This window comes from Mus pahari, chromosome 5 (assembly GCF_900095145.1).
Source record: "Mus pahari chromosome 5, PAHARI_EIJ_v1.1, whole genome shotgun sequence".
Taxonomy (NCBI): domain Eukaryota; kingdom Metazoa; phylum Chordata; class Mammalia; order Rodentia; family Muridae; genus Mus; species Mus pahari.
In genome coordinates this window covers 52,806,963-52,829,317 of record NC_034594.1, presented here as the reverse complement: position 1 = coordinate 52,829,317, position 22,355 = coordinate 52,806,963, and the positions used below count along the sequence as shown (strand labels likewise).

Below are 22,355 nucleotides of genomic sequence, written 5' to 3'. Positions count from 1 at the left end.
GGCGGATTTCTGAGTTTGAGGCCAGCCTGGTCTACAGAGTGAGTTCCAGGACAGCCTGGGCTACACAGAGAAACCCTGTCTCAAAAAACAAGAAAGAAAGAAAGAAAGAAAGAAAGAAAGAAAGAAAGAAAGAAAGAAAGAAAGAAAGAAAGAAAGAAAGAAAGAAAAGCAAAGCAGAACAAAACTAACTTTTCTTGGATTCAGAAAAAATCCTAGGTGATTAACTTGGTCTTTATGGTCACCAAAGCAAACCACCCTAGCCTCTGGTATGAGAGGATGGCTGAGGAGATCACACATCATGGCTAGAAATACTGGCAGCACAAAGACCCAAAACCAAAACCACTACAGTAGGTTTGCTTTCTGTTTTAGGTAACTGTCTTGCCACATGAACGTTGAAGAGCCTAAATTCATATTCTCCTCCACACACAAAAAAAGAACATTTACAAAAATCCTACAGTGCAAACTGCAGTAAACTCTAGGGGATAAAATTTGTTTGAAGTATAAAAATAGCTTGGAATATTCCAGGCACAAAGTGGAAAAAGACTTAAAAAAAAAATTACACCCCCCCCAAACAGCCAAATCTAAATTCATACTTCATAGGTTTTTTTTTTTTGAGGTAAGGCCTTACTATCTATAGCCTAGGCCATTTTGCAGTCATCCTCCTGCCTCAGGCCTCTAAGTGGCTGGATTAGAGACTGGGCCACAAGCCTGGCTGCTTCAGAATTAAAAAAAAAAAAAAAACCAGCATTCACCATTCTGCCAAGGATAGGTAAATATATTACAACTTTAAAACAAACTAACCAATGTATTAAACTTGGAATGTTGACCTACCTCAGAAGGCAGTGCCTGAATATCTCCCGACCAGTAAGCTCTCAATGTCTGAGAGTCAGTGGCTGGCCAGCAGACAAAACAACACACGCAAGGAGGGTCTAGAATATGCTGAGTCCCACTGCACCAAAATCCCAAGGACAAGATGTTCTTCTAAATCCCAAGACTCTTCCCAGCAGGAGGCAGTCTCTGGCTACCCCCTTAGCCTGTGGCACGGCTCTCCTGTCAGTCAGGCTACAGCTCCATATACTGTGCGTTATCTCTTACTCTGGAATTCATTACTAACCACTCTGAAAAGACCTAAACCAGCAGGCCTTGCTACAAAACTGAGCAAACACAAGACATAAGGAAATGAGACCACACTTCAGACCAAGGACTCCATCACAGAAGGAAGGGCAGTTACTATTCAGTCAAAACTAACTCACCCTCTTGCCTTGTCCTGCCAGAACCACCGACAAGAAACAGACTTTCAGGTTTGGGTGGGGAGCTATACTGGTTGGCTTTTGTCAACTTGACACAAACCTAGACATATCAGGGAAGGGGAACCTAGTGGAGGAACTGTCTTTGTTAGACTGTGCTGTAGGCATGTTGGTGGGCTACATTTCTGATTAATGATTGATTTGTATGGACCCAGCTCTTCCTGTAGCGTGGCACCCCTGAGCTGGTGGTTCTGGATTATATAAAGAATCAGGCTGGCCGGGCAGTGGTGGCCCACGCCTTTAATCCCAGCTTTCGGGAGGCAGAGGCAGGCGGATTTCTGAGTTCGAGGCTAGCCTGGTCTACAAAGTGAGTTCCAGGACAGCCAGAGCTACACAGAGAAACCCTGTCTCTAACCCCCCCCCCAAAAAAAAAAAAAGAATCAGGCTGAGCAAGCTATGGGGAAGAAGCCAGAAAGCAACACTCCTCTGGGTGTCTGCTTCAGTTCCTGCTTCTAGATTTTGAGTTATCAGGACTTCCTTCAGAGATGGACTATGACCTGGAAGTCTAAGGTGAAATAAACCCCTTTCTTCCACATTGTTTTTGGCCACAGTGTTTTATCATAGCAACAAAGAAACAAACCAAGACAGGGTTGTTCATTACGTTTTCAAGTTTCAACACTAACAGAACTGTTCTTTTCTATTCTATGGAGCATATGATATGTATGTTGTTTTATTTGTTACCATTTGCCCAAGCAATGGAGGCCAAACCTGGGACCTTATGCATATCAGGCAATGCTCTACCGTTGAGCTTCAAGTCCAGACCTTATGGTGGCTATGTACTCAAGTACGTGAGTATTTAACTTCCTACAGCACAATTTCCCCTCAAGATGTCTGCTCCGTACCTGCATGAACACCTTCCCGATGACCACATCGTCGTCATCCTTAAAAACCGTGCTGAAGACTACTGTGACTCTGTCTTTTTTAGACTCCACATACCTGAGGGCACAAAACTCAGGAATTAAGAACAGCATCAGAAGAACTGTTCCTAACCTCACCTGCAAGTGGAAGGGTGAAGTCCAAAGTCTCTAAGCAATAAAACACAGGTGAGCCAGAGATAGTATTTGGAGTCAGGAAAGGCAGGCAATAAACGCATTCCCAAGGAAAAGAAATTAACAAAGCTAGATTCATTTATCTTGTATATATTAGGCATTTTAAGTTAGTGATTCTTAGAATGACATTTATTAAAAAAAAAAACAAAACTCTTTATATATGATAGGATCCATACATATATGTATGAATTAATATACTTCATACACATAACTTAAGAGCTACAGCATCTATGTTTAGCCTGTGGTGTCTGAATTATCTGGGACATCTTTAAAATTTTTATGTGTTTATTTAACTTGATATGTATGGGGTGTTTTGTCTGGCCACATACCTGTGCACATGTGTGCCCAATGCCCTGGAAGTGGAATTACAGACAGCTGTGAGCTGGCATGTGCGTGAGAACTGAACTCGGATTCTCCGGAAAAGCAGTTACGTACTCTGAAGAGCTGAACTATCTCCCCAGCTCAAGGGAATTCTTTTCAATAAGAGAGTTCAGAAAAATAGTGCCCTGAGCCTGGAGACTGCTCAGTGGTTAAGAGAACTGGCTGCCCTTCCAGAAGGCAAGAGTTTAATTCTCATCCTACAAGGCGGCCCACAACCACGGAATACCAAAACACATAAAATAACAAGGAGGCCTAAAAAATAAACACATTTAGAAAAATCATAAAATTAGTGCCTTAGGAAAGCATAGGATTTTCTTTTCATCTTCTGTCAACTTTAGATGCTGAGAAGTGGTCTATTTTCTTTCTTATCATTTATATCCCAGATTAAGAAATTCCGTAAGAAAGATTTTCAACAGGATCCATATACCAGAATTTAAGGTTTCATCACACTCTTTCTCTCATAAGCGCCTTGTGAGATGGCCACACTCAGGCTTGAGGAGCAGAAGTTCACACTTACATGGTCTCATCATCTCTATAATGGATAACTGCTCTGTTCTCTCCTTCTTTGCCCTCTTCTTGGAATTGGAAATATTTCTCAAACACAGAGGCAAAACAATTTCGCTTCAACATGCCAGCCTGATGCACAATAGAATCCTTGGATGCAGGTAGATTTTCCAGGTCATATAGCAAAGAAACATTGTATCCTTGTGGGAGGAAAAAAACCATCCATCAGTTGTATGAAACCCAACCAACAAAACCAAAATCTAACCCATCTCTCCCAAGTAAACATAGTAGAGAGGCAATTGCTCATCTCTACCTACCTTATACCACAATATCGAATATTTATAGCTAGTTAATAAATCCCAAGCAGTATCAAAGATGAGCAGTTACAAATATGTAATGGGAAGAAGTAACAATCTGGAACTTCAATTACAACTTTAGGGTCCTAGAGACAGTTGTGAAGGAGGACTATACGAAGCTAGGCTGTACAAGTCTGTATTTTCTCCAATGGTTTAATATGCATGGCCAGCAGGTGGAAGCTTTCTGAGAATAAAATATGCCGCCCCCTCCCCAACACACTGTGAGAGGAGGCAGGGTAGAAAATCTGTCTCTCGCATATATACTTCCCCCAGAGCAGCTATCTGAAAATGTACATTTCCAGTGTTTTCCAAATTCTACTTCATCTGACCCACATGCCTTTCTTCAAAGAAGTCAGGACAGATAAGCTTATCTTCATTTAGAACGAAAAGTTCTTCAGAGAAGCAGGGTCTTGTTAAATATAGCATGACATAGGCTAGTCTGTTTAGAATTGAATAGAAGTGAATTCAACTTCTGGCCTCACTGTAGGACCTTGGAAAACTGTCCAACCTGTGCAATGCCCTCATCTGTGGCAAGAGCAGGGAGGGGAGGTCCTAGGGTGGCGGTAGAGGAAAATGTAGTAGTTAGAAGGGAAGAGATGGCTGTGAGCATCAAGCTAGGGACAAGTACAGTATTTAAGTAGGCATGTGGTTACAGGCTTGCAATGCCAGCCAGCACTCAAGAGACTGAGGTCACTATCTTCTGAGTTTCAGTACAGCTTGCGCTACATAGCAAAACTGTATCTAAAACATCCATAGAATTTATGGATGAGGTGACCAATACATAGGGCAGAACAGGGACTGAGAAACATGTTTACTGACCATTAAGTGATCCTGTTCCTTCTGTCCCCTGGATGCCAGGAAAAGACTAACCAAGTCAATAATGGTACACCAAAGTCTAAACATACTTTCTCAAGAATATCTTTAAACAGCTGGGGATCATTTAAAACAGTGATGGGAAGAGAGTACCGGAACCATATGGGTCTCATATTCTCAATTAACTTTTATATTACTTATTATTAATAAGGTTATTCTTTGAGCCTACTTTTCCTACCTACCTTTCTGAGAGCACAGCTGTTTAAATCTTCACTCTAATGCTTTGCCCATTTTTGTTATGTTAATATCAAAAACTGTAACAATCACTATTCAATTTTGGGGTGTTTGAAGAAATTAAAAAACAAGACAATAAAGAGTTAAGGCTTGCTCAGAATCCACCCAAAAGGCAAAGTATAAGCAATGTCTAACCTCATTAGGGAACTCAGAACAGCACACACTGAGGATGTAAAGTATCGATCAAGCATCTGAGGGTGGAGTGCTTGCGACAAACCCTGGATGGCCTCAGCTTAGCCCAGAATGTATATACAGGTCAAAGGAGGGAACTGACAGTAAGCTGCCCCTGACTTCAGAGCCACACCCCCAGACATACATATATACAGCCACACCTTTCGTTGTTTTGAGACAGGATCTCTATTGTAGCCCTGGCTGTCCTGGAACCAGCTTTGTAGACCAGGCTGACCTGGAACTCAAGAAGCCCCACCTACCTCTGCCTCCCTTGTGCTGGGATAAAGCCCCATGCCGCCGCCACCACCTAGTACAATACTTTTTTTTTTCTTTCAATTTTTTATTAGATATTTTCTTCATTTACATTTCAAATGCTATCCTGAAAGTCCCCTATACCCTCCCCCCACCCTCTACAATACTTTTTAATTTTTTAAAAAAACAAAACAGGCTGGAGAGATGGCTGGTCTTCCAGAGGACCTGAGTTCAATTCCTAGCAACCACGCGGTGGCTCACAACCATCTGTAATGGGATCCGATGGGTGTGTTTGAAGACAGCTACAGTGTACTCATTATTTATGTAAGATAAATAAATAAAAAAATCTTAAANNAAAACAACAAAAAAAAAAACCAACAAAATGATCAATCATCAATTTCATGGCTGGTTATGCTTTCCAAAGTTGCCCAAAGAAGCTAGTGAATGTGAATGCTTCTTTTACACGGTTATTTACACTAATATATAGTAACTGTGTAAGGGATTGCGAGTGGGAACCAGTGTTTGTCCATATATTTGTGTGAATAGATGGGAGACTAGGGCTCAATCTGGGGTGATTCCTCAGAAGCTGTCCATTTTACATTTCCTTTTTTTTAAAGAAAGAATTTTAAACTAACCAGTTTATAATCACTGGTTTTCGTTTTAATCTGAAGTTACAAATGCTTGTGAGATGCCATATGAGTTCTAGGAATTGAACCTGGGTCCTCTGGAATAGCAACCAGTGCTCTTTAACTGCTGAAACACCTCTCCATCTCTTTATCTTGTATTTTGAAAATGGGTCTCTCATTGAGAAGGTGGTCAATTAGGCTAGCCTGGTTACAAGTAAGCTCTGGGGTTACCTGTGTGGTGAGGGGAGTCCTGGCACCGTTTGCATTCTAATGTAAATTCTGCTTCCTCAAGAGGAGCTGCCCAAGGAGGAGTTGATCATATACTCAGGTGATTTCATGTGAACATTCTCCCCATTTTAACTTGTGATTGGGCAGTGGAAGGGAAAGGTGGGGCTGGAGATTTTAGAGAGTGGAGGAAGAGAAGGAAGGAGAGAGAAAGAAGACAGGAGAGGTGACAGGACAATGGAGCAGAACAACATGGCCCAGAGAAGCCTCAAGTAGCCAGGAATAGCCAGGGAATAGAGTAGTTAATGGTAAACCTGCCCAATCTAGTTGTGCAGCTTATAAATACTATAGCTGAGTTATAAGTTTTTGCATGGGCTTATTGAGGTTGGAGATTTATTGCAACACTTGTGATCTCCCCAGCACTGGGACTACAACTGTGCATTGTTTCTTAATTAGATGCTGCTGTTCAAACTCAAGCCTTCATGCTTCAGAGATAACTGATTTTATGATTCTGCTCAAAGAGCACTCACTCTGACAATGGAGGCTCCTCTGCTAAAGGACCTAAAGAATCATTCTTGGGTGTTAATAATAACTCACCTACCAATTCTTAACCTACTATGTATCATACTGAAAAAAAGTAGAATCCTTTAATGGCTACTCACACAGAGGGACAAGAACTGGACTCCTGCAGATGTATTTTATAGAATGAAAACTTAAACAAAATCCTCTAACTACAAAAGGTGAGACACAAACAGGACATGGTGCTTTGCCATCATTCAGAGCTGCTAGCATCACTACATACCTGGTTCTGGATTTACCAAGAAACTCCCATATACTCTCTTTAATAACTGGAGAGAGAGAGAGAGAGAAGAAAAGTTAATACAAAATTTGTGGTAATTTCATTATTTTATGAACACACAGTACTTTTCGATAAATTCTTCCTAAACTAATCTCCTTAATTTTCAATCGGTGGGTGGCAAACTAGAGGGGAAAGTGAATTCATCTAAGCGACAAAACAGATCTCTCGTAGAATTGGATTATAATCCAAAGGTTAGTTCAGTGGCTGTCTCTCAAAGACCTTTTTCTCTTTTCAGATTCTACACTGCACTTTATAGAGCAGAGGAAGACAAGTTCAGGTATGACAAAAGAACGCATCAACTAAACACAGGCTGAAGCCTAGCTCAGGTGAATGAAGGGGTCAATTTCCAGGCACTGTCGTCTGTTATTCAACATGTTAATACTGTGTGCTATAAAATAATATAGCTCATAGCTGGCTTTTAATGCAAAGGGCAATGGACAACAGTATCTCAGCGAGCTAGTAATCCCAGTACTCTACACAACAGTGTCTGCCTACTTGAAATTTTCCTATCCAAAACATTTACTCTGCTAACTATGTTCCATTCAAAGGCTTTCTAAAGGTATATGAATGTTCTCATCTTATATCCAATGAACTCTCTAGACAGCATGAAAATAAACAAAACTGTGTTTTATGTTCCATCTAAAAACCCTAAAAGATCCATTACAGGTTAATAAGGCCCTTCACTCCCAACCCATTCCTTTTCTTGGTGATGCTAGAGACCAAACCCAGAGCCTTGTAGAAACTCAATAAACTCTTCACCATGGAGCTATGCCCTCTCAGGGAAGCCACTCTTAAATATTCTTTAGAATTATCTCAAGTAAAGGCCTCAAAATAGTTCAGTGAATAACGTCCTAATATTTCTATACTTAATCCTCACCTACAGAATTTGGTAACTGTGAATCCCAAAATGTGAATTCATGACCCCACTTGTTTACATAGAGAGAAAAGCAGATAATACCCAGTATAATAACTAAGTGGTAGTGAGCTTCTACAGAAGAGGAACTTAGGAGAAGGGATCAAGGTCACAAACTTGTTGGTGGCAGGTCAAGTTTTGACCTTCAGGTGTTGCACATACCACTTCTCCTACAAATCTGGGGTATAAAAGGAACACTGGCATGCTCCCTCTGAGCTACAATCCTACACAATTGATACTTGAAGAAAGGGAGTATCAGACATGGGGGAAACCAAAGCCCTTCCAGGTTTACCAAGTCAATATTCTTAAATCTACAAAGTATTTAGAGCCACGTTTATACTACTTTTAATTCTTTTGTTCTTTCTTCTTTAAAATATCTAATTTTTTACTTATGATTATTATCACATGTGTGGCTGCTGGTGCCAAATGTGGAAGTCAGAAGACAACTTCTAGAAGTCAAGTTTTTTTCTTCCACCATGATTCCAGGGACTAAACTAAGGTCATCAGCTTTGCATGTCAAGAGCTTTCACCCACCGAGCCACTGAAGGTCTTCTCTGTTCCTGCACATCCCCTGAACATTTCCCTGCTACTTTCTTGAGGCCAACCTCACTATGTAACTCACACTATGTAACTCGAGCTCATAACCCCCCCCCCCCCCCCCCGCCTCTCACCGCTGGGCTCACCACTGCAGCACACTGCTCACCCACACTTCCTATCTTGAGTCACCTTTACATCTGTGCCTCTTTTTAACAGGGAGAAGAGGAAGGCGATCTATCTACTTATAACTATTAAACCTGCCTACTGAGCAGCAGAGTGTTCTGCTTTTAAAAATGGACTATGGAACAGTAACAAGCTTCCTGTGGTTCTCACAGGCTGGTCACTGTTTAACCAACCTAGGGAGTCACTTACTGCTTACTCTGCTCCCACACTGGGAATGTTACTTCCTCCACCCACTTGGGCTCTCTAGCCTATGTGGGAGCTATGAAAACTGCAATGTGTTCCAGAGTTGCACTAGCAGGCCAAGCAAAAGATGGAATGAGTCTTAATAAATCCAAGCCATGTTGGGTCGCAAGCTGCAGCAGACCAGCTTCTCGTCTTCTGATAAAATCCCCTTAAATTCCCTCTGGTTACTCCTCGTCCTTCAGCAAATCAAAAGCACCTGAACAAAGAAGGGCTCAGCTCCCTGAAGATCTTAGAACTCTTGATTTTAGAGCAAAACTTTACAAAGTTCTAGATCATATGATCTATACACAGCATTTCAGAAATCTGAAGCTGTTCAAAAGCTACCACTTTCAGATAGAGAAATGGTTGCATCTTCACGTAGCAGATTAAGGAGAGTCTAGTTTGTTAAAACTGATTCAGGAACTGAGTCATACTTCCTGCTTTGAGACCCAACCACAATGTGCACGCATTGGTGTAACAGCATTTTCTTTCTTCCATAAATGGCTTGCCCCAGAGCAACTGCAGTTCAACAGGAACCAAACCTTCTACTCTAGCTACCCAAAGCCAGGGCACAAGGCTAGACAGCCCTTTGCACTTCCCTATGGTAGTTATAAGGAAGGGCAGGTGGAAAGGTCAGCTCTAAAGAATATTAACTTAAAAAAATTTTACAAGACAGTTACTTATGCTTCCCTTTGGGGATGGAAACCAAGATTATGACATTGAATACGCCACAAACTCCAAGCTGCCTTGATAAGATTCTAAATATGCAACAGAACCTGTCTTATTGTTACTATAACTATTTTTGTATTAGTTAAGGAAATATTCTCTGTTATTTCTGGAGGACTGTTTCGTTTTCATTACTTTGCAAATCTGTCTAGCCTGAATAACTTGAAAAGAATAAGATTCTGAGTTGGGTATGGTGGTACATGCCTATAATTCTAGTACTTGGAAGATGAAGGCAATCAGGAATTGGAGACTTTCCATCCACCCGGAGCTATGTGAGACCCTTTTTAAAAAAACTTCTAAACTTTGCTTAGGAAATATCATTATTGCTCCAAGATAAAAACCAAACAAACCAAGAGGCAAAATCTCTGGAAAACATTTTTATGGGGAATGGAGTTTGGAAGCCTCAGTCAGCTGTATAAAGCAGCCTCTGTTTGTAAGGGAGATGTAGCCTTCACTGAAGGGCAAGGGGCCAACGAAAGGTAAAGCAAACACAAGAGTCCCAAGGAAGCCAGTGTGGACCTTACCTCATCAGCTCCATGTGCCTGAAGCTCCTTGTAGAATTTCAAAGAAATACTGACCATCACTTTTGTTTTGTCTCCATTAGGATTTGAAATATGATAAAGGACGCCATCAAAATCTGTGAAAAAAGCAAGAAAGCTTGCTCACTCTGGAAACAGGAGTAATCTCCCACTACCTACCACAGGGCTGGCCAGGAGGAGACCTCTGATAAGAGAGATTCAAGTAAAACAATGTTTATTTTTAGTTCATGGGAAGCCAACCAAAAATCTGCTATGGAATTGCTCCATGGCCCCCTCTTTGGTCTCTCTTAAAATTACAAAGCTATGTTTTGTGTAACCATAGCTTATACTAAAGTAATGTTTTTTGTTTTTTAAAAAAAACCTTTCGTTGTAACACATTTCCAAGAGAAAGAAAGCTATAAACGGATCCACCTATGCAGCATTAATGCTGATAAGTACATGGGGCTTCTTTCAGAGTATACTCACCCCATCTCAATTTATTACAAAGCCAACCCCAGACATCTGATCCATATATACATCAAGATGTATCTTTGGGAGACATATTACTTGAACATAACCACAACCAGTCATGCTCAAATTCAAACAAATACTAAATACCTGGTAAGCTATTCATCTATTACCTACTGTTTTAAACAACAACAACACCCCACAAACACTGTTGTCTTAAATATATGAATTAAGGGGATTCGAGAGATGGCTCGGTGGTTAAGAGCACTGACTGTTCTTCCAGAGGTCCTGAGTTCAATTCCCAGCAACCACATGGTGGCTCATAACCATCTGTAATGGGATCTGATGCCCTCTTCTGGTGTGTCTGAAGACAGCTACAGTGCACTCATATACATAAAATAAATAATTCTTTATAAAAATTTTGAATTAAGATCTAACCAAGATCAACACAAGAGAGATGATTATCTTTTAGGTTTCCTTTATGTCTAGGCCTTTCTTAAGGCTCTTTCTTCCTGCACTACAAAGTGAGCTGAGCTCATCTATAGCATTACTGTAGCTAGGTTCTGAGGGGCAGAATGCAGAGAACTTGCATGGGAATCACAAGAACCATGCGGACTGGGCACTGCTGGCGATGAAGATGCACAGATGACATCCACCTTAGGAGCTACAAATCTTCTCAGATTCTTTGGTCAAGCACCTGCCTTTCTGGACACTTAGCTGTAAAATCTCTGAGCTCACATTTGACTAGACAATTTTTTTGTTTGTTTTATGAAACACAGTTTCACCACATGGCTCTAGACAGCCTAGAACTCTCCGTGTAAACCATCCTGACCTCAAATTTTCAGAGATCCACCTGCTCTGCCTCCTGGCACAAATGACTTGTACCACCATCTATGGCCAACAGAGAATGGAAAAAAAAAAACAAACCACCATTTCTCTGATTTGACAAACAAGCTCCATCATTGTTGACCTTGCCTCCCCCAAATGTTAGACAAACTTACATGATGGCTACTAGATTATAACTAGACTTCCAAAGTAGAAAGACAGTTCTTTGTACAAAACAAAAACCAAATTTCTAAGATATCAAGTATCCCCACTCACTAAGATATATAGGTTAGCTTTATATAGTTTTCTGAACTCCAAAATCAGTTAGCAATGTTACAAATACGTAATACTTTTTTTTTTTGTTTGTTTTGTTTTTTGTTTTTCGAGACAGGGTTTCTCTGTACAGTCCTGGCTGTCCTGGAACTCACTTTGTAGACCAGGCTGGCCTAGAACTCAGAAATCCGCCTGCCTCTGCCTCCCGAGTGCTGGGATTAAAGGCGTGCGCCACCATGCCCGACTATAAAATAATTCTTGAAGGCCTCAAGAAAGACTTGAAAATCAAAACTTCTCTTTTCAGGGAAGCAGAGCTAGCTCAGTGGTTAAGAGAATTAGCTGCTCTTCCAGAGGACCCAGATTCAATTCCAAGCACCTATATGGCAGCTCACAGTCATTTGGTAACTCTAATTCCAGGAGATCTGATGCCATCTTGTGGTCTCCTCAGGCATCAGGCACATACAAGGAACACAGACAAAATACACTAAAATTATTTCTTTTTATCTCATTACTCTCTTAAAAGGGATGAGATAAAGACACTTACCTGCAAATGTTACTTCTACAGCTTCTGGTTTGTTTCTGTAAAACAACGAAAAGGCCCTTAGTAAGAAAATTTTAGGGTAAGATGGGGACACTTGCCAGCTAGTCCTAATGACCTCAAACCTGAGTTGGATCCCCAAGTTCCATGGGGAGAAAGGAGAGAGCCGACTCTTTCAGGTTGTGCTCTGACCTCCGGGTCCACAAATATACATAAACAGATCAAATGAAAATAGGGAAAATAATTGTACTGTTGCTTGCTTTTAGGAGGACTTTGAAGGGGTCCTGATTTTTACTGAAATTGGAGCATCCTATTTAAGTGGCTAACAAATGAAGAACACACACATTCATTCTTTCATGGACCTGAACTTGCTAAAGGTGAAAGACAGACAAAGAACACCTGCAGCTGTGTTAATGGCTCTCTGCCCCTCCCCCACCCTCAGCATAATGCCTATGGAAATAACATCAGACAGAAAAATAGCCAAGTTTAGTCATGTAGAATGAATCTGTTTGTTTAAGGTAAAAGGATGATTTTAAGCTATCTATAGCACAGTAAGTTCTGTTCCATCCCACAGATCGTGTTTTAGGCCTTTACAAAGACCTCCCTTCTTCCTTTCATCATCAGAGCACCGCCACTCTCATGCAAGCCTGCTCTGGTCCTACCTCTTGTCACATCTCAGGACTTACACAGAAGCGCAGCACAAACTAACACTGGGGGGAAAAAAAATCACCGAGCAGAGGCAAAGCACTCCTCTTCTCATCTTTCTCACCAGGCTTATGCACTGGACAAATAAGACTTCTTACCCTCCTTTCCTCATCTCCTCATTTATAAAATGGGAGAATACAAATTATCTCAATCTTGCAGAACTACTATAGACAAAACAGTAAAACAGTCCTAGAAGACCTTCTGATACACAACAGCTACTACATGTTTTACTGAATTAAACCCCAGTGAAAGCTGTTATATTCCTCTTCTCTTCAATGCCAATATCAGAAAACTTTACTGCCTCTAGCATCTTGCTAGCAGCTAATTCAAAAGATCCTAGTTTGTTTCACATTTAGCAGACAAGCTACACACTTCCACATTTTACCCCGTTGCTCAAGACCTGTTTAGAGGGAATCTTCTTTTGAAATATACTTTATTTATACACGAAGGCATGTGGCCTATATACGTGAAGAGGCCATCAGATCTCCTGGAACAACAGTTATAGGCAGCTGGGAGCTACCATGTAGGTGCTGGGAACTGAAAGGCAACAGTGCTCTTGACTGCTGAGCTCGTCTCTCCAGCCCTTGAGTATGAAAGAAGCCAAGAAGAGTTCCAGCTCTGCTGGCCAACTATGGAATATTATGGAGTATCTAATGTGGTTTATGAAAGTTAAAAGCTGATACTGACACTAAACGATATCCCTTAAATAAATTAGCTTTTATTAAGTTTATGTTAAAGAAAAAAAAACACTTATAGGAAACATCCAAGTTTACCCTACTTTTCAAAGCAACCAACGTGTGACAACACAAGGCAAGCTGGTGTCCACATCCCCAGTATCTGGGAGGCAGAGGCAACCTGGTCTACATAGTGAGTTATAGGGTAGTTGGGGCTACACAGCGAGACTGTCACAAGAAAACAACAACAACAACAACAAGCCAGGCGTGGTGGCACACACCTTTAATCCTAGTGCTTGGGAGGCAGAGGCAGGCAGATTTTCTGTCTCAAAAAATGAAGAAGAAGAAGAAGAAGAAGAAGAAGAAGAAGAAGAAGAAGAAGAAGAAGAAGAAGAAGAAGAAGAAGAAGAAGAAGAAGAAGAAGNAAGAAGAAGAAGAAGAAGAAGAAGAAGAAGAAGAAGAAGAAGAAGAAGAAGAAGAAGAAGAAGAAGAAGAAGAAGAAGAAGAAGAAGAAGAAGAAGAAACAACAACAAAAGGGATGTGGCTAGATGATATTTTATCACTTGGGAGGTGGCTACAGGAAGATCAGAATTCAGTCATCCTTGGCTCAATGTTGAGTTGGAAGCAGATCCAGTCTCAACGAATGAATGCCCTTCCAAAAGGAGAAAGCTGGAGCTGCTCCTGAGCTTTCACTTCCAACTGTAGCCAACAGACAAACACAACGAACAACAATACAACTTCCCACACCTTTAAAAACCAAGAGTATACATAACCTTTAACAAGTCCATTTAAATAAAATACTAACATGATGCCAGTTAGAGGAGGCAAGCATGCAAACTCCCTCTTATAGACCTGATAGGCTAGGGTCAGGGCCACACTACCTGACTTACCTTGGCTGGGTGGGAGGGATAGTGAGTGCTGTTTTCCCTCTAACCCTTAGGCTTGAACTCTACCAGGAGAGTCCCCACCTTACTAGTGCATCAACAGACCTGAGAAAAATCAACTTAAGAAGAACCTTAATGTTCTAAGTCATAAACCTGAAGGTTTGAATCTATCAAGAAAGCACCCTGAGCATGGATTTCCACTGGGAAACACTACTGAGATCCATTATAAGTGGCTGGCTATATGACTTGGGAATATATATCAAGCCACCACCATGAATATTTTAGTTCACTCTTCAAGGCTACACAAAAGGTTTGGAGGAGAAAGGCTGCTAAGGTAGGGGCTAAAGAACAGGAGAGCATATCTAGGAGCTGAAGAGCTGTAAGCTCTGTGCCCCAACAAGGAAAATGCTGAATGTAAGACACTGTAACAATCACTGCACAAGCACAGGGGTGACCTTTCCACCTCCTCTGCTTATCTGTGTGTGTGTGTGTGTGTGTGTGTGTGTGTGGAGAGAGAGAGACAGAGGTGGGGGGAGAGGGAAGGAGGGACCGAACATGTTAGTTCCACTTTTCATTAAAAGAAAAAAAAAATTGATTGTTGATTGATTTAATGTATATGAGCACACTGTACATGTTAGTTCTACTTTTCTTTTTTTTTAAAGAGATTTATTTATTTAATATATATGAGCACACTACAGCTGTACAGATGATTGTGAGCCTTCATGTGGTTGTTGGGAATTGAACTTTAAGACTTCTGCTCTCTCTAGTCAGCCCCGCTTGCTCTGGTCAACTCCTCTTGCTCAGTCCCTGCTTGCTCCAGCCCAAAGATTTATTTATTATTATATATATATACATTATGTATATAAGTACACTGTAGCTGTCTTCAGAAACACCAGAAGAGGGCGTCAGATCTCATTACGGGTGGTTGTGAGCCACCATGTGGTTGCTGGGAATTTGAACTCAGGACCTTCAGAAGAGCAGTCAGTGCTCTTACCTGCTGAGCCATCTCGCCAGCCCTGTTCTACTACTTTTCAAGACAAGGTTTCTCTGCTTGTCCTGAATTCAGAGATCTGTCTGCCTCTGCCTCCACCTCCTGCATGCTAGGTTATAGGGATACAGTACAGCTAGCTTGTTCTGCTTTATGGTTTAAAATAAAATCATAGTAATAGTCCATTTAATAGACTAAGAAGATGAACCATTTACTGTTTTGCCATCTGCTCGAGCTTCAGACTCAAGAAGCTCAGGGAGTAAGGACACTGCTACCAAGCCTAAGGACTCAAGTTCAATTCCTGCCTCTGCCTTCCAAGTGCTGGGATTAAGGCACGTTCATCCCCGCAACCCCCGTTCCTCCCTCCCCACCCCAAACACAGCTTTATTTTCAAAAGAAGAAAATAGGGCTTGGAGAGATGGCTCAGTGGTTAAGAGCACCGACTACTCTTCCAGAGGTCCTGAGTTCAATTCCCAGCAACCACATGGTGGCTCACAACCATCTGTAATGAGATCTGGTGTGTCTGAAGACAACTACAGTGTACTCGTATACATAAAATAAATAAATCTTAAAAAAAGAATAAGAAAATAAAAGCTTAAAAAAAAATGCCGGGCGTGGTGGCGCATGCCTTTAATCCCAGCACTCGGGAGGCAGAGGCAGGCGGATTTCTGAGTTCGAGGCCAGCCTGGTCTTCAAAGTGAGTTCCAGGACAGCCAGGGCTACACAGACAGCCAGGGCTACACAGAGAAACCCTGTCTTGAAAAACAAACAAACAAACTTAGAAAAGTGGTAAAAAGCTGGGTGTGGCAGGGTATACAGGAAACTGAGGCAGAAGGAGCACCATGAGTTTGAAGCCAGCCTGGGCTAGAGACCCTGACTCAGCACCACAGCAGCAGCAACGCTGACACTGAAGTGGATGGCTAAGTGGGAAGAGCACACACTGGGCAAGCCTGGGGGTCTGAGATAGAATCCCTGGGATCCACGGAAAAAGCCTGTAACCTCAGTGCTACAGAGGCTAAGACAGGAGGATGATTAATTCCAAGTCCAGTAAAAGATCCAGTTTCAAAGGAATGAGACAGCGATACAGTAGGACACCCAACATTTCTTCTCTGGCCTCTGATGTATGATGGCTCTCATTCCTTCTCCCTCTCTCTCAAAAATAAGGGGAGGGGGATAAGCTTTTAAAGAAAACAAGAATCTCTTTAGTCTGCATTTATTCCTTCAAGATAAATTTACTGAGCAGAATGAACACACACACACACACACACACACACACACACACACACACACTCTCTCTCTCTTCTGAGGAAACAAAAATGGCTAAAACAATAGTCCTTAGTTTTAGAGACTCCTTCCCCAAAGACAATGCAGGGACCAGAGGACAGGTAGCCATGTGTCAATCACAACACCGTGTAAAAAAGATCAACTAGATCTTAACAATCAGACAGTACATCCCACTACATCTATAGGTTTAAACAATGTCCTAATTCTGAATCTCTTAAGCCAGTCTGTCTCTCTGAGGACATATGTGGCATATTTGGGAATGAGAACAAGGTAGCTACAAGATTTAATGTGTTCCTTTCTCAAATTTCTCCTCCCACGGGGCTCGCCCACCCCACTCAGCGCTGCTTGCTCACTGAGCTCTCCCCCTCACAGAACCATGGCTCCCACAATATGCACGGGCTGTGGGAAAGAGCCAGAAGGCACTGAAAATCAGCAGCAGCTCAAATCTAACAGCATTTCCTCAGTTCTGGACTGTGTAACTGCAAAGTTGACAGGCCTAGCTTCTGAGGATAAAGATTCTTGGTGTGTATGTAGTAACAAAAGAAGTCAATTAAATTTCCAGATTACTTCTGCTTTAACTGTGGTCTGGGCAAGCATTCCCAGTGAAAAGGCAGTGCTGTGGATAAGACTCATGCAGGACATTATTTACAGTGTTGGGTGTAGCTTGTGAATTAGTCATAGTGTAGAGACTGTGTTATCTGACAGGAGTTGCTTTACTGCATCCCTTTATGAAGACATTTACAGAGAGCTCAAATAGCCACTTCTCAGGAGTATGGTGGGAAAGAGTGGGAAACTTTGCTAAAATTGTCTTTAAATTACAAATGATTGTGGCCAATTGTATGCTTAAAGAGTTTTTTTTTAACTGAAGTCTCACCCAAATACAAGTTTAAACTTTCAGTCTGATGCTACAGGCAAAAAGATGCAGCAAGATAACCCAAGGGATCATTAAAAATAAAAAAGATAAAGTGAAACAACGAAAAGGAAAGCCGGGTGCACCATTCCTGTCTTTGAAGACCGCCTCCCGAGAGCTAGCTGGGAAGCAGTGCAGGCCAAGTGCTTCCGAGCATGTGCAGGGCCCTGAGGACTCAAAACACCCTCCCCAGAGGAAACCAGCTCCCACCTTCATTGTCAGTAGGCAGAACAGCACCGTCCAACAGAGCTGTCCACAGTAACAGGCACACACACTGGGCAAACACAGCAGTCGCTTGCCCCAAGTGGCAATGGAGTCTAAAGATCCAACACAGCTAGTCCAACTCAGGAAACAAATTTTAGTTTTACTTCATCTTTTTATTTAAATAACAGGCCACATGTAGTAAGTGGCTATGGTACAGGACACTCCAGAAGAGAAAAACTCCCTCTGGCAAAGGCCACCAGGGACATAACTCCCCTGACTAATCTGTTCTGCAAAGTGCAAAGAGCAGTGTGGGGCTCAGCCCTCCCTGCTTCCACCCTGACAGCACAGCCTCTCTTCTCTCTGAGGCCTCCAGGCTTCTCCTTCTCTTTAAGCTGGTTATCTTCTCCCAATATAGTGTATCCATCAGTTCCTCCCTAACTCTGCTAACGGGCTCTCTTCGGAAGGCCCCCCATTCTTTCAACTGCTGCCTGGTATTGAGCTCCGATGAGACCCACCAATGTTTATGATGAGCACACTAGCCATCCTTGCTGACCTCTGGAACCACCTCAGTGCAGCCTCATCTTAAAGGGCGGACCTGGAAACATACTTATTTTTCAGAGGTAGGCTTTTCTTTTCTTTTCTTCTGAGATAGAGTCTCACTAAATATCCCTGGACTAGAACCTATGTTGACCCTTCTGCCTGTTTCCCTAATGCTAGGATTATAGGAGAGTGTCATCACACCCCACAGAAACAGGCAATTTCAGGAAACCTGGGCCCTCCATAGCCTCTTCTCAGATATTCAAAATATTTTTAAACACAATGTTATGAGCAAATTTGTTAAGTCATACAGTCCAAGGATGGGCTAGAATAAGACAAAACCTCCCACCTCCTCAGACATTACACCTGGCTGCAGTAAGCATCCATCCCCCCCCCCAAAGAAATTCTAACTTATGCCCTCCAAATTTAAAACCCTATTTAATCTTACTGAAAGAGTAAGCTTTTTATTTGCAACAGGGTAGGCTAGGTCGGCCTTGCTCTCCTGGGCCTCCTGCTTCCACTTCCCAAGCACTGAGATTACAAGTACATCACACCCAGTCTGGCTGGCCTGGCTTTTTCTCTTTTCTTTGATACAAGGTCTCACTAGGGCCTAGAGCTTTTGCTCCTCCTGTCTCATATGAGCTCCTGAAAGCTAGGGTTACAGTTGAATGTGCTTGGACTACAGGCATATAATATACCACCAACCACAGAACTTTAAGGAGAGTTTTCTAAAAGAAAAATGGCTAAAGTTCTGAATAATGGGTCACGTCTTAGAATCAAATTATTAATAAGTGACAGTCCTCCTCCATTTAAAGGCAGGCCTCTACTTGAACACACACAGCCATTTATCTTGTAGATCAGCTTGTAACCACCCAGGACTCATTCTTTGCTAGTCGAGACTTGATAATGTATGTATTAAGATCAGCAGTGAAAATGCAGAAGTTATTTTAACTTCCTCCTTTGTGCTACACTAATTAAAAAGCACACACCCCCTCACCCACATTAAGTCCCCAGTGTTGACTAACTCCAAAACTCAAAATGCAAAAAAGCTGCAGACAAGAAACAAGTGAAGTGCATATGTGCTCAGTTGCAGTCCAGGGCAGGAAACAGTATGTTCACTGAATGCACCAATTCAAGGAATGTCCTATTTTGCTTTGCAGGTAAACTCAGTAGCCTTACAAGAGGCAGAACAGACAATATAGTCCGTGTAAGTAGTGAGTTCATGCTTTCAATGTCTGTGAACCACAAGTTCATTACAAATGCTTAGAATTAAAGGGGAGAATGAATGAATTCCCCTCTCCCAATCCTCTTGCTTCTGTGGATCAGCAAGCACTTTCCTATTTCTAGTTCCTAGTTCACAGAAAACAGCCTGCACTTATTTCCTAACTGTGAAACCAAAATGTGAAGCCCCACCTTCACCAAGGAGGAAATGAGGCAAAGGAATGGCCACAGGCCACCATAAATTAGAACCTAAAACCCAATTCCTCTGCTCAGGTTTTACATATATTAGAGAGGCAATGCAGCTTTAAGGGAGGAGTTTGCCTTTTTGTGTATGACAGAGAAAGCTGGAAATACGTCCCATATATTAAGATGCTGATGTTATAAATGGTTATCCTAAGAACTTTATAGATTCTGGGAGCAGAAGCAACTATTAACCCAGTCGGCATTACTACATAAGAAATCAAAGACCAGGGTCTTTGATAAGAATTTAAGACACACAACCAATAGATAGATAGATAAATCGAGCAAGCTTGTCTCGAGAGCTAAAAGAGAGTGTGGATGGAGAACCGTTGGCTTTGCCTAAAGGATATATAACAAAATGGCTAGTTTCTCTCACAGTAGGTTGGAGATTTTTTTTTCCTCCTAGCAACCTGGGTCTGCTTTCAGTCTTGTCTCCTGTTTTTCCTGGGGGAGAAATGGGGGTGGGGAAGCAGAATGCCGGTGGCGATCTGGGCCTACACGTTCTTTCCACCTCGCCCTGGGAATTCCTGAAAACTCCATTCAATCCAGCTTCCCCAAAAGGGTCTCTCTGGGTTCGGAACAATGACGGAAAATACAGAGGAAAGTGGACCCCTGTCTTTCCCCCTTAGGACAGTAGGCTCTCGGACGCTGACTTCTGGCCTCGGCTGCCCTCACGTCCCACAGGTCTCCTGTTCTCTGGCACGCCTTGCTCCTGTCCTCTCGCTGCTTCCGCATCCCTGTCTCAGCCTCTCCCCACGCATCTCAGGCCCTCGGCTCACCGCACCCCGTGGCTTCCCACGTCCATCCTGCCAGGGAAGCCCTGAAGCCGCGCCAGGTTCCCGATCTGTCCCCCTCTAGGGCTGGGGAGCCGGACGCCACCCGGGATTTAGCGGGGGTCAACTCGGCCTCCTCTCGGCGTGCGCTTACCCGGCGGCCGCGTTCTCGAACTTGAGCGCGAGCGTCTCCTCGATGATGCGGTTGTTCACCTCCAGCAGGATCATGGCGGCGGCTGCCCCGGGCAGGGGAAGGAGAAACAAGGGCGGTGAGGGTGGGCAATCGAGGGTAGGACGGAGGGAGCGGCCCCGCTGCCCCTGACGAGGGGGGCTGGGTGCGGTAGGTGAGGGGAGAAGGGGACGGGGAGCGGGGTGGGGAGAGGCGGACACACGCGCTGGCCCGGCACGCGCTGCCTGTAGCGGGCAGCCACCACCCGACCGACCTGGCCCCCGAAGCTTCAACCCGCCTGCCGAGCCGCCGCCGCCTCCGACTCCGCCGCCGCCTTACTTGACGATCCCGGTCCCCGCCCAGCCCCCGGCTCCAGCCGGCCACTTCCGCTCTCACACCCACTTCCGCTCGCCGCCCGGACGCGCGGCCCCGCGGCGCCATTTCCGCTTCGACCTCGCGCGTGCGCGCGCGCACACATGCCGGCAAGCGCGTCCCGGTCAGGAGGCAGGCCGAGGGCATGGGTGCGCATGCGCGACACACGCCGCCCCGCCCTGCCCCGCCCTGCCCCGCCCCTCCTGACCAGGAGCGTCCAACGCTCACCTGTCATTCCCCGTTGTCCTTACAGTCCACCTGCCCCTTTCGCGAATATTCCAGAAACCTGATTCCACCCTTCCGATATTATCTCAGAAGCCCCCTTAAGAAGCTTGTTTTGGGGAGGATTCCTTGCTTCCAACTTGTGGGTGCTCTTTGCTCAATCCGTGCTTAGGGCTACCCTGCAGCACCTTAGCCGGCGACTGTTTAGTGACCATCTCTCCTTCCCGGGGATACAGTGATTAATGCAATAGATGCGGACTTGACCTTCTAAAGCTTACGGTCTGCTAAAAGAAACGCAATAAATTCTCAAGGAATTACACGTTGTTACTGGGCAATAAAGGAAAGGAATCGAGATGGGCCTTCGGGATTCCTGTCATACCTTTCATTTCTTTGCTTAAGTGCCGCCACCGCCACCTGTCCTTTCTGCTTGGGTACCATGTTTCGATTTTTCTCTCTTCCAGGAACAATTTTAATTACGCCTCTTCTCCATGCAATGAAAAAAAAAATCTGTTTGATTTTGATCAGAGGACAACTTTTGGGAGTCAGTTCCATTCTCTCTCCAACACATGGATTCTGAGAATTGAACTCAGGTCCTCGGGCTTAACAACAGGCACAACTGTCTGAGCCACGCCCTGGCCCTGTTTGTTCAGATTTTTGAAAGAGGGACTTGCTCTGTAGCTCTGGCTAGCCTTGAACTTGTTTTGGTGCCCCCAAGTGCTGGGATTCTAAGTTCACACCAGCACGCCTTTCTTACTTCATTTCAGTTGTCTCTAAAATTCTTTTTTGCTGCTTGTGCTGAGGCACACTTTTAATCCCAGCACTGGGAAGGTGGAGGCAGGCAGATCTCTGTGTGTTCCAGGCCAGTCTGTTCTACACAGCAAGTTCCAAGCCAGCCAAAGCTGCACGGTGAGACCTTGTCTCTTGTCTCAAAGCCAATGAATATGGAATTCTAAGATTTATTATTATAGAGTACATGAGCATCGTGGTTTTTGAGTGGAGGCTGGAAGACAGCTTTTGGACATTGGTTATCTTCTTCCACTGTGGAATCCTGGGATGAAACTCAGGTCATCAGGCTTGCCTAGCCAAGTACCTTACCTGCTAAGCCATCTCTCAAACCCCAGAGCACGAATTT

At 43.4% G+C, this 22,355-nt stretch overlaps 1 protein-coding gene across 2 annotated transcripts in view; it reads right to left on the bottom strand.

Moving 5' to 3' along the window:
- Positions 1 to 21,008, bottom strand: part of Arpc2 (actin related protein 2/3 complex subunit 2) — a 30,255-nt gene extending 9,247 nt beyond the window's left edge. Inside the window, exons 1-7 of one of the 2 annotated variants that reach the window (XM_021197584.2) lie at positions 20,904 to 21,008; positions 20,615 to 20,696; positions 12,047 to 12,081; positions 9,943 to 10,055; positions 6,781 to 6,826; positions 3,255 to 3,441; positions 2,150 to 2,243 (exon numbers count right to left, since the gene is read on the bottom strand). In XM_021197584.2, coding sequence (XP_021053243.1) covers positions 2,150 to 2,243; positions 3,255 to 3,441; positions 6,781 to 6,826; positions 9,943 to 10,055; positions 12,047 to 12,081; positions 20,615 to 20,688 — 549 coding nt within the window. In that variant the 5' untranslated portion in view covers positions 20,689 to 20,696; positions 20,904 to 21,008. Of the gene's footprint in view, positions 1 to 2,149; positions 2,244 to 3,254; positions 3,442 to 6,780; positions 6,827 to 9,942; positions 10,056 to 12,046; positions 12,082 to 20,614 lie in introns of both variants that reach the window. The other variant, XM_021197583.2, reaches the window with a different exon arrangement.
- Positions 21,009 to 22,355: the final 1,347 nt, after the last annotated feature.